The 13,111-nt window shown below is 35.6% G+C and overlaps 1 protein-coding gene across 3 annotated transcripts in view; it reads right to left on the bottom strand.

Annotated features, from left to right (window-relative positions):
* Positions 1 to 230: 230 nt before the first annotated feature.
* The window catches only part of SATB2 (SATB homeobox 2), a 177,489-nt gene continuing 164,608 nt past the window's right edge, over positions 231 to 13,111 (bottom strand). For all 3 annotated transcript variants that reach the window (XM_016131054.2, XM_016131052.2, XM_016131051.2), the window contains exon 11: positions 231 to 3,423. In XM_016131054.2, the coding sequence (XP_015986540.1) occupies positions 2,962 to 3,423 (462 nt within the window). In that variant the 3' untranslated portion in view covers positions 231 to 2,961. The remainder of the gene's footprint in view (positions 3,424 to 13,111) is intronic.

Here is a 13,111-nt window from a genome sequence, read left to right as displayed (position 1 = left end):
TCATGGTTGCCAGCACCAGGATGTGAGCATGTATTCATTTAAAAACACACAGAGATGCACATACATTCACATGTACAATTAAATCCATACATCATACAGGATTCCAACATCTCTGATATGAAGTACTCCTGTCTTATTTCTAAAATAAGGAAACGATTATCCTTACACTCACCAGGTCTCACTCTACATGAAAAGCGAAATGGGAAAAAAGGCAATGCCCAGTAAAATACTTGACGAACAACATCATATTTATTGAATGCGTTTTATTTTAACAACCAAAAAATTCTAACAGCCTAACAATGCACATAAGTTAAAAATTAATTATCACTTAGTGATAACAAAGATAGTTGATTTACATGGAAAAAAGAACATTTACAATATGTTAATCCTTATTCACATTGTTGATACCGCAATAAAACACAATTTGTTTTTCATTTCACACACACACAAAAAAAAGGCGGGAAATTGTGCTTTGTCAAGAGGCACTACAAGAGAAAGTTTCTTCTTCCAAATAGATATTATATGACAGATATTGAATAAATAGACATATATGCATTGTAATTCGCAAAGATCTGGCAAGACCACAGGCTAAAATGCCCACAGATTCACTTAGAACCACTGCAAACTTGGCAGTGAAATTAAAAAATAAAAGGCAAGACTTAGCATTGAAAAATACCTAATAAATTTTTGGTTGAAGTGTAAAAGATACCAAATGCGGATGCCATCGATAGATGAACCACCTTGTAAGAGCTTGGCAAGATCGGTTTCCATTACGTGTACAGAGTGACCTTCAGCAACAGTGTAAGAAGACAATTTGGAAAGAGTAACTCGGAGATCAGGAAGCAGCAACCACGGACTTTCTGACTAAAGCTGCAGCATACTACAGAAATAGGAAGGCTGGGCCCAGGCCTTAACTGCAAACAACCATCCTTTTGCAAAGGTATATGATGCTTGTGTCAGGATAATTTTTTAAACATCATTATTTGAAAAAGTACAGGAAAATGTCCCTTTAAAAACTCCAGAGGTTACTGAGCAGCTAGAATTAGCTTGTATTGCAACATGTCTTCTCCCTGTATATTGTAAGTTCTGAGTTAATATCTACACATAGAGGTTTTTTTTTTTTAACTCCTACCTTTTATACCTTTCAAATATATAAATAGTATTAACAGTTATATTACAATGTTTGTGTAGTAAACAGAAAATAACTTTCAAAGTGATATTGCATGAGGTCTTTGACAAGGTTGCATGATAGCACAACTCAAAAAAAAAAAAAAAAAATCCAACCGTGTGGGACTGTTTGATGGCCACGTTGAAGCATGGATTAGGTTCACCAGGCCAGTCCTGAAGGTGAGGTCTCCTCTTGCAATGACTGTAAGTAGAAGTGAAAAGTAATGCTGCTGGTGTTTCTAATAGGAAGCTAAAAGAGGTTGAGTGAACTATAGTAGATTGCAACTTTAACGCTCGTTCCACTAAACAGCCAGTCAGCATTAGTTCTGCTTTACATAAGGTAACTGCTATATAAGTAACTGGGAAAACGTTTCTATTGGTGACGAGTAGGTGATTCCACTGCAATTGCTTCACTTACTCTATTGCCTGGAACTGCACAATGATTCAAAAACAGGTTCTTGCTGGGGCTGCCATACCAGAGAAGGGATAAGCTTGTGAGAGCAGGGACTACAAATGTTTGGTTAAGTGGATGGAATGTGTATGAAGAAGCAGAAGCCCAAAGTGAAACAGAAATGAGAAACATCTTTTGGGAGACAGAAGGATGGAGATTTATTTGAGAGGGAGCCCCTTTAACTGGGCAGCAACTTCTTTTCTAACTTAACATTACATTGAACTATTTTCTATTAAAAAAAAAAAAACAGCAACAACAAAGAACTTCTAAATGAGCAGGCTTATTAAAATTTTAAGATTTGAAGCCACGAGCAGGTAAATAAATTTCACAACAAAATGTGGCTCATACTATGAATTCCGTATGTCCAACGTCGAAATGTCATTTTCTCAAGACTGCACTAATGTACAAGTTTTCTCTGTACTGAATTTCAGTTTCACTCATTTGGAATTCCACAGAAATACATCTGTTCACTACAGTAATGACAAGTTGAATAACGGAACATATCGAGTCATTTTAAGTGTGCATTGCGTCTTTAAGAGTAATTTGACTTATATCATTTAAGGTGCCCTGATTTTTTTTTCACTTTATTTTCTTCTTCTTCTTCTTCTTCTTCTTCTTCTTCTTTTTTTTTTTTTTGGCAGTGTTGATTTATTTTGTTAAATACATACCTCAAAAATTACCCATCAAGCTGCCAGATAGGAAGCTATAGAATTTAAAAAAAAAAAAAAATCAGGGACAAACACAGAAAATAAATAGGAATTCAAAAATAGTCACCCCACCCTGAGAGCAGGCCACAGTTTATCAAAAAGCCAAAGCAACTCACTGTGAAGTGGTTTTTTTTAATACATAAACAAGTCTCTTCTTTAAGAACTCATTTCACAGTCTATTCTTTCGGATTGTAAAGTTCTCTGTCCCATGCAATTTTAATATATATATGTAAATATATAGATATATACATATACATATACACACACACTCATAGCTTCCTTCGTTTATTTCATAGGTCTTTTTCATCCTGGAACTTGCCTGATGTCTCTTCCATAAGTGCAAGAATAATGAAGGCAGAGTCTCCTGTGATTATAATTACTATGATCCAGTCAATTGTAAAAGTGTAACACTTTAGTGTCTTTGCCAAGGCGATGTCTGATTCTGAAATACTGAACTTATTCAGTCTACAGGTGTATCCTGTGCCACAAAGAAATGTCAAAAAAGGTAAGAAAAACATAACAGACCCAAAAAAAAGGACAAAAATAAAATAAAGCAAAAAAAAAAAATTTTTTTTTAAGAAACTAAAACAGAAAATCCTTGGACTGATGTATTGCTTTGCCTGTTAGGAGTTCACATTATCTCTGGTCAATTTCAGCAGGCGCAGCCTTGCTTTTTTCCCCACTTTCCTCCTCGGCCTCCACTTTGTACATCTCCTCCGAGCCTTCCTCGCTGTCATTCTCCTCGGACTCCGTCAGCAGCTCCTCGTCCTTATACTCAGCCACATCCACTGCAGAGCCCAGGTGCTCTTTGAGCTTCCCATGATGCTTCACATGGTACCGCTGGTTTTGGAAGAACTTGATGATGGTGTGTTTGGGGAGATCCAGCTGGGCAGAAAGAGTGTGAATAGCTTCCTGATCGGGGTACAGCCCCACATCATGAATAAAACTTTGGAGGATGCCCAGGGCTTCCAAGGAGATCTTCGTGCGAGACCGGGGCTTTTTGGCACAGCTGTCTTCAGTTGGAGGAGGTGGGGGAGGTGCTTCTTCTCTGGGAGGGGAACTCTCCTTGGTTGGCTGAGATTGCTGTCTATGAAGGACCTGATAATTAAAATTATAAAAAAAATTAATATTTGACTCACGATTTTACCTTTCCAAAGCCATCATCCCTCTGAAATATCCAGCACTGGAATAAGGCTGTGCTTGTTTGTAAACTTAGGTCTTCAGAAAACTTAAAAACATCACTGGAGACTTAAAATCTCATCTATAAAACAAAAGGTTAATAATAGTAATATTTGCTAATATTTATATTCTGAGGCACAAAGAAGGTAGTCATTTGTTGCCCGAGGTCATTTGAATTCAAGCAATCTGGCTGCAGAATCTTCTTGCTGTTAACCAGCATGATATGCCTGTCATCTTCCTAAAAGCTAATGACAAAGAAATTGGACGCAGAGGGAAAGCTCAGGCTCTCCAATTAAAACTCATGGGGTCAAGTCCAGATTCTCCTACTTAGTTGGGTGTCCTTGTGCAAGACACTCAACATCTTTAAGCTTCAATTTCATCTATATTAATTTCCTAGGGATGTTGTAAGTAATTGATGACATAATGTGTGTAAAAAACAGCGCTTAACATAAATCAGAGGTTAACGAACTTTTTCAATAAAGGGCTAGATAGTAAATATTTTAGGCTTTGCAGGGCAAGCAGTCCGTGTTGCATGACTCAAGTCTATCTTTGTAGCGTGAAAGCAGCCATGGATAATATATAAACAAATGAACATGGCTATGTTGCAATAAAACTTTATTTACAGAAGGAGGTGTCAGCCTGGACTTGGCCCATGGGGCTATAGTTTGTCCACCTCTGGCTTAGGAAAAACATCCAATAAATGACAGTCACTGTTATCATCGGCCTCATAATTACTCAGAGTGTAATAGAGGAATACTTGGTATTTGAGTGAGAAAATTGGTCCTTCATAAAATTAGGAACTTCTCTTTATTTTCTTTTATTTCTGATTTTGATCTTTAATGCTGTTCTTTAATATAAAAACTTCCCAATTAATTGAAAGGTAAAACTTTTCTTAAATTATGAATTTTAAATTTTACACTTATAGATTGACTTTCTCAATATCACTATAACCTATTAATCGTGTTTGCATATACTTCCTAATTTCTATTATTTTATCCTTAACATCAAGGTTTTCTAGTTGCTGTAATTAATTTAAATGTCTCTTTTATCTCTACCTGTCCCCCACTTTAAAAAAAAAAATCTCTGGTTGGACAAGCTTATTTTTTTTAATTGTATTTATTTTTTTGAATTTATTTATCTAAATTAGTTTCAAGTACATAGTATATTGGTTAGACATCTATATAGTTCATAAAATGATCCCAATTGCTCCCTCCCTCTGCTGGCCCTCCACCTAGCCATCATATTAATGTTAACTGCATTACTTATGCCGTGCTCCCCATTCCCATGATCAACTATCAACACTAATTTGTACTTCTTTAACCCTTCACCCCATTCTCCCAGCCTCCTAAACCCCTCCCCTCTGTCTGTCACCAAATTGTCCACTATATTCGTGAGTCTGTTTTTGATTAGTTTTTTCTTTTTGTTCTTCGGATTCCGCATATAAGTGAAATCATATGGTATTTTTCTATCTCCATCTGACTTATTTCACTCAGCATAATAACCTCTAGGTCCATCCATGTCACTGCAAATGGTAGGATTTCATTTTTTTAATGGCTGAGTAATATTCCATCGCATATACGAACCATAATTTCTTTACCCAATCATCTGTTGATGGGCATTTAGGTTGCTTCCATATCTTGGCTATGGTAAATTGTGCTACCATGAATATTGGGTGCATAGATCTTTACAAATTATTGTTTTGGTTTTTTTTGGATAAATACCCAGAAATGCAATTATGGACAAACTTATTCTTAAACTTCATAATTGCTTCTTCAACGCCATCTCTGTGCATGAAATAATTTTCCATTTTAATATTTGTTTATGAATTTCTTCAATCTCACAAATGAAAAAAAAAAGCAGCCCAGAGGAGAGTATCAGGACAACTTGCCTGTGCTCTCATCATGGGGCTATGTGAGAAGGACTTCATGGAGGAGTGAGAGGGAGTATGGACCCCGAGGAGGAAGCTCAGCTCACACTTCACAACAGCAGCAGCGATATTATGTAACTAAAAGGCGAACATGATGGATGCTACTAACAAGTGTTACGTCAACTCCAAGGCAAAGACCACATTTCTTCTATTCAGATTGTGCCTAACTTCCAGGATCATCTCAAGACCTTTAAGAATAGTGTGTTCACTTTTTAAAAAACGCATTTATCCTCTACCATTCTCTCCTATCGTGTGAGAGTAACAAACATTTTCCATAGTTCAGGGATAAATCAGCCCAATCAGGACAGAAAAAAATATATCTAGTTATAGTAAATAATCTCTGGTCCCGCCATCCCTACCACCATCATGATCACCACCACACATGACCTAAATGACACATTTTCTACTTTTAGCTATAAAACCTCAAAGCAAGCCCTCAAGAAAAAAAATATATCTGCCATCTATCCCAGTCTTAGGGACCATTTAATGAAAAACTAATTTTTCACCAATGTGAAAATGTCCATCTTTTATATAGAATTTAATAAATATTAGGGCAGATGAAATTGTCACCTAAGTAAGATAAATATGAGGATGAAACTTTTCAAATAATAATTAATAATCTAGTAATAAAATAATAATAAAAAGGATAATCAAATGCAGATAAGAATATCTACCATAACAAGCTGACAGCTGGTAGCTGAAAGAAATCTGAAACAGGACCATAAAACAGTGGCACTGAAGTCCATGTGATGTTGACCAATTAAAATGAATGTTCTTGGCATTTTCTTTATCACTTTCGACTAGGGGTAAACTCGTGTGGTCTGCCATGGTAAGCTGGCATCAGCAAAAAAGTGAGAGCTCCATTACTTCAACATCCTAATTATAGCCGGCAGGAAAAGTAGAGTTGCAGGGGGCGCCTGCACTGCTCATGGCGGCTTTGGTGGGAGAAAGATTTTTGCTTTGAGGTCAAACCCTGGGCACCCTGAGCATTGTAATGAATGAACCTCTGTGTCAACAGGTGAGGATTTTTTTTTTTTTTTTTTAGTAAAAGTGAGAGAGAGAAAAAAAAGAGAGACTGAAATTACATATGAAATACATACTTGAAGATCATATACTCAAGCACGAGTACCCCTATTAGAGCAATTGTGTTAATTGGAAAACAAAAGAGAATTAAAATGCCCTATTTTCTAAATTATGCTTGCCTTCTGTAGTAAAAGTCAGCATAATGGTTCCATTTAATTAAATAATTAGATTGGTTCTTTAGGGGTTTTCCATTGTGTGTTGGTTAGATTTAAAGAGATTTTCCAGAATTATACTTTGAAGTTACTATAATTTTTCTGCATGATAGGATTTGTTCTTCTCTTTAAGCCCAACCAACTGGCCGTCGCCTCCCCTCCTTCTTCAGAATCTAGCAGTAGTAACGTGGGGAGCCACGTATGAAAGTAACAGCAATAATAGCAATCACTTACTGAACGCTCACTCTGCACCAGGCAGTTCTAAGAACTTTGTATGGATTAACTTTTTTAATTCTTACAGTTCCTCATGAGGGTGCTATTTGGATCAAGAACAATCTGGAAATGTGGAGCATCTCAGGAAACCCCTTTAAATTGGAAATTAAAAACACAGGAAGCTGTCAGTCTGAGAAAGCAGGTTATTCCAAAGAAAAATGACACCCCATCATAGAAGAGGAAGACGTTTCTCAGAGAAGTAACGGCAATGGAAATGACCCACAAAGTAAAATATCTTGTTTCTGGATAGACAATACTCTGTGGTGAGTGGGGCAGCATGGCAACATTTGCATGAAGAAAGTTAAATGATATTTTCAGCATCTTTGAGCAGATAAGGAAAGAGCAGTCAAAATAGAGAATGACGAAATGAGCAGCTCTAAGGAGAAATCTTCTTACAAGACACCGAAAGGGCGTGCCTAAGGTTTTTCCATTACACTGACACTTTTCTTTGGCTATATCTTTCAACCACAATATGCATAAACCTAAGATGAAAAGATTCGCCAAATTATCTATTCCAACCATCTTCATTCCCCCTAAATGTTCTAATTACTCCAGGCAGAGAGTTGTTTATTGTCTCTGGAATTTTTTTTTTTTTTTGTAAAAATACTGCATAAATTTCCTCACTAGCCAACTACAATAACTTATTATTACTACCATCATAGAATCCTTAACATTGTGTGGGGGTCTAAGTACTCTGAAAACACGTAGAGTGCAGCCCAATGCTTACAGGATGGTCTTTCCGAAACAGGGAGACCAATCCAAACCCTCTCTTAAAGTCTTCTCATCTCAATGGCAGGAATTTTTCTTCACTTTCTCATATCTCAACTAAATAATATCAACTCTTTTAGCCTCTTATTCATAGGACAGGTTTCTGAACTCCCACTTACCTGAATTACATTTTTTTCTACCTAAATTTCTCCGAGATGTTCAAAATTCCTCATTATTTAATTAGAGTAAATCGAGTCTGGTTTCTGTCCAAGCAAGAGCCCCAAGTAACTCAAGAGTGAGGCCATGCCATTGATTCCTGCTGGATGGACCTATAAGCTGTTAAGTCCTCAGCTCATTTGACTATTCAGGGATATATTTTAGCTGATTGTTATTTTTTTAATTACAAAATTTTTGAATTACTTCATCAAGGCAGAGAATAGCCTGCTAATTGAATAGAGATATGCTCTTTCCTAACAAGTTCTTCACACACTCAGATTATTGTTTTCTGGGATTTTCAAGTTAGGTTTAACGAAGTATCTTCTCACAGATATTTATATAAAACAGCCCAAGTCCACAGACTTTCCAGCCTCATTCTTTTCCCCTTTTTCAAAATGAGCCCAGTAGTTGACCTTTTCTATTCCTAAGGTCCATCGTTTTTCATGTACTTTTTCTAAATAATAAATGTATTATTTTGTAAAGATAATCATCCATTCCTTTACTCTTGACCTCTGCAAACTGAAGTGTGATAATTCATCCTAGCTTTATTTTGGTTTGGATTTTTCTCCATCACAATTGAACTTAATCTAGTGAACAATTCATTTTTGATAATTTCTATGGAAAATTTTAAAAGGTTTATTTTAAAAACTCTTCCTTTTTCATAGCTTCTAATGTTTATTTTTCAATATAACAATGAGGGTTCATAGTGCTGAAATTTCTAAGTGGCTCTAATAATAATAATAATAACATAATAATGTGTTAGTATTCATGGTAAAGCTTATTATGAGCCAAAAACTAACCTAAATGCTATCAATATACTTTAATTTCATTTTATTTTCACAATAATCCTGGAGGTAGATATTTTTACCTCATTTTATGATGAGGAAACTGGAGTTTGGAGAGTGTAGGTAATTCTTTTAAGGCCGCATAGCTTGTAAGTAGCAGAACTGGGATTCTGAAACATATCTGCCTGCCTTTAAACCCCTTAAACATCATGTTCTTCTGCCTCTTATGAGCAGTCTCTAGAGCAGAGGTTACAAACCATAAATAAAACATCAAGTAGTAATAAAAACTATAAGCAAAAATAGAGCAATGGGTAAGGAGGCAAATTGGGGGGAGGGGAAGTTATTTTAGATATGAAGACTCAAGGGTGTCTCCCTAAGGAGGCAGCATTTGATCAGAGACCTGAAGGAAGTGAGGACCAAGCCCTCACTTTCTTCAGAAGAAGAGCATTCTTGACAAAAAGGAAACAGCAAGCAAAAAGGCTGGGAGGTAGGATTATACTCAGTATATTTGAAGAACGTCAAGGAAAGCAGCATGTTAGAGCTGTGCCACCCAATACAGCAGCTACTAGTCACATGTGTCTATTTACATTGAGAGTTAAATTAATTAAAACTGAAAAAGGAAAGAACTCAGTTCCTTAGTCACATTAGTTACCTTTCAACCATATATTATGTAACATATTGGGCAGCACAGATAGCACATTTCTATCATCACATAAAGTAGTGTTGGTCAGCCCTGTGCTAGAGAGAAATGACACCTGAGAAGTAGCCGGGGCCAGAGCATGTAGGGCTTTGGCATTCTATTGCGAGGGTGATGGAAAGACCTCACAATGAACTAAAATCATCATCTTATTTAGCCAAGAATATGGAATTTGAAACTGCTACTGTTACTAGAGAGAAGAGATATATTTGTATAGCTTCATGACATGCTAAATAAGAAAAGCTCAGCTTGTAATATATTAGTGGACTTTCAACAGAGTATTAGAAATAACAGCAATATTATAAAAACAACCAGAAGGATGTGTTAGCACATCTATCCTCGAGAGAATGGTTAATTTGCATTTAGCTACCCTCTTCATCAGAGGTGCTTAGCATGTCTAAAAGAAATTATATTTAAAATAATCAACTTTGGGTTAAAAGAATAAAAAAAGAAGTATCCATTTATGAAATAGTTATGGAGTGTCTATAATAATTGGACCTATTTATTTACAAAGATTTCTAATGAGTCTTATCTCCAACAATTAAGTGTCGATGAATAAGTTATGAGTAGGACATAAACAAATGGAAAGTTAAAAGTCTACTAAGTTCCTTCTTATTTATTTGCTGAAATCTCTTTGGGCTGAAACAGGGCATACATGTACATAAACGAACATGAAGACAGCAACAAAGGAAAAAAAGTATATTTAAAAGAGACATCGACTTTGAAAAAAACCCAAAACCCCCTTGCCCAGTGACAAAGAACAATCATAATATGGGCACATTGTATCTCTGCCTTCGAAACTGAGAATTTTGGAAACACGAGGACAAAATGGTACCATGACAGAAGTTGACTAAGAAAGATAAAGCAGCTCTTCTTAAACCTTACAGTAAGTATTCAAATAGATTTTGAAGGTTTCAATGAAAACCAGCTGGGAGCCATGTGTAAAATATAATGGTTTTTGCCTGCAGGGAAAGAAGTGAGATCTTGAATGATTAAGTTTAGAAAAGTACATAATTCACTGTATCATTATGGGGTGAACTGGATTACTTATAATATGCCAAGATTTTGTGGTCTTTCTATAGAGAGAAAACGAGAAATTATTAAGATAACTCTAGAGGGTAGCTGATCCAGCATGGTGATAGGTTAAAACAGAAGTTGCTCAGGTGGCTGCTGCCACCTCTCTATGACAAGACTCAGAGGAATGAGCCTCACCCAGAGCTTCAGGTCCTCAGTGGTGACACATGGTAACAGGAGACGAGAATACAAGCAAAATGATTTTTTTGTCTGCATTTATTTTGAATTAGTATCAGAATAACTTTGACTTATTTAATTTTCCCTCATCTATGACAACAGAATATAAAATAGTTGATCCAAAAAAAGTAACCATTCTTCTACTGTAAGTCCTGAGAGGACTATATTTAACAGATCATAAGAACAATGGGGTTGAAACCCCTGTGCATAATTCAGTTAGACTTATAAGTGAATAAATAAATGCTGTTATCTTAAAAATATACTATGTAAAAAATATCATGTAGCTAAGATATTTATCTTAAAGAGTTTTCAATAACCTAGTTCTATACCCTAATAGTCTTCTTCTTTTTTTCAAAATCAGCATTTAAGACTATTAATTTTGGCTCAACATTCACTGGGGAGAACTTAGCATTAATGATTAAAAATTAATGTAAATATTATATATCTGGCTCATCTATAATATGAGCTACATATTGTCATACCATATGCCCGGCACACAGTAAATGCTCATTTCCTCTCAGTTCTGCTGTACTAAATTAATTCTATATTCTCTCCTCTTTACTTTCAGACCAATTATTATTCTTGTTCTGCACAACTTATTATTTTTCTGGTTACTAATCCTCTTTAGCAAAACCATATTTAAACAGTAAAGAAACTTTATTAATTACAGAAACATATCTAGTAGGTATATGAAAGCTATATATATCTGTGTGTGTGTGTGTGTGTGTATTTTTTTTTGACCATTTTTTGTGTTAAAAAAAATTCCAGGTCAGTATAACCCATAAAATGATACCATATAGAAGTTGTGAGCAAGAGTTTTGGGGTCACGAAGTCCTGGTTTTGAATCCAGTTCTTACCCACAAAAGTTTATCTTCTTACTAGCCTTGAGACTCTGAGCAATATACTTACTCTGAGCCACAGTGCTTGCTATTCTGTAAGATCTTCTGTGTAGTGACATGAGTGAGAGATTAAGTGAGACAGTGCATACTAAGTACTAAGCAGAGTTCCTGTCATAAGTAAGGTTTCCGTAAGTAGTTACCATCATTAAAAAAAATGAGAGGAAGATCTAAGAATCAGTAGTATAATACTTCATGAATTTTTTCAATCAGTTATAAATCAGTGACAAATTCAAAGATCTGTCTGTGCTTTTCACACCAAAGACGTATAGATCTACAAATGGGCACGTTCACCAATAAGTTATTTTATTTCTTCTGCTCATATCTCTTTGTTCTTTAACGTGGCACCTAGACAGGGCACTGTCTCTTAAGCATCTGTCACATGGAATTAACAGTCCAAGTCCCGCTGAAGGTGACACTTTCTGCATGCACAGCCTGAGATCCTATTAGGAAGATATATTCTATCTGGGATTCTCAAAGTGTGGTTCGTAAACTCCAGGGGCAATCCTGATACCCCATCAAGAGGTCTATGATATCAAAACAATATTTATGGCAGAACTAACACATTCTTGGCCTTTTTGATGATGCTGGAGCAAAAGCAATGGCGGGAACACTGCTGGCCTATTAGCATAAACCAAGTCGATGGCACCAAACTGCACTAGAGTTGTTTTCTTCACTGCCACACACACATAGCGAAAACGCCACTTTCATTTAAGAATGTCCTTGGTGTAGCACTGTATTATCAATTATATTAAATCCCAACTCTTGAGTATACCTCTTTTTAATATTCTGTGTGAGGAAATGGGAAGTACACATAGAGCACTTCTGTAGTATACAAGAAGTCAAGTATAAGAGGGTCGTCGTGAGAAAGAGCACTGGTGCAGTTCTTCGAGCTATGATCTGAGCTAGCCACCTTTGCCGCGGAATACCATTGTCACTGCAAAGAACAATGAACAAACTACGGTTATTCAGACTGGGGTATTTGGCAGACATTTTCTTAAGCATGAAGCAGGCCTGTCATTTCAAGGAAAATATTTGATACTATTTATTGCCAATGGTAAAATTAGACCTTTCAAGCAAAAATTCCAAGTTTTGAAAACTCTTAGCTGCTATTATAAGCTTAATGCTCCCCCAACTTAAAGACTTTTCTGATAATATTGGTGGTGATCTAACAAATTTTTTTAAATGTCACAAAATGAAACGCATCAATATTTAGAAGATCTACATAACTCGGTATATCAATATTTTCCAAATGACCAATATACAATATTATAATATCATGAATATATAAAAGATCCATTCAAAATGAAAGGCAAATCAATGAATTATAAAGTAACTAGGTACGAAAGTATGAAAAGTTCATTAATATGATTTTAGATTCCACTTTCCAACTAACCTTTAAGAAACCACTTGTAGAGTTTTGCTGTAGTATCAAAGAATATTACCTGGAAAGGCTATTAAAATATTTCTTCCTTTTATAAATACATGTCTGTGTGAAGATTGACTTTCTTCATTTACTTCAACCAAAACCACATATTAAATCAGATTGAATGTAGAAGCAATTATGAGAATCCAGTTAAGCCAAATATTTAAAGCTTTTGCAAAAATATATATAAAAT

This window comes from Rousettus aegyptiacus, unplaced genomic scaffold (assembly GCF_014176215.1).
Source record: "Rousettus aegyptiacus isolate mRouAeg1 unplaced genomic scaffold, mRouAeg1.p scaffold_m13_p_2, whole genome shotgun sequence".
Classification (NCBI taxonomy): Eukaryota; Metazoa; Chordata; class Mammalia; order Chiroptera; family Pteropodidae; genus Rousettus; species Rousettus aegyptiacus.
This window is presented reverse-complemented; position numbering and strand designations above follow the sequence as displayed.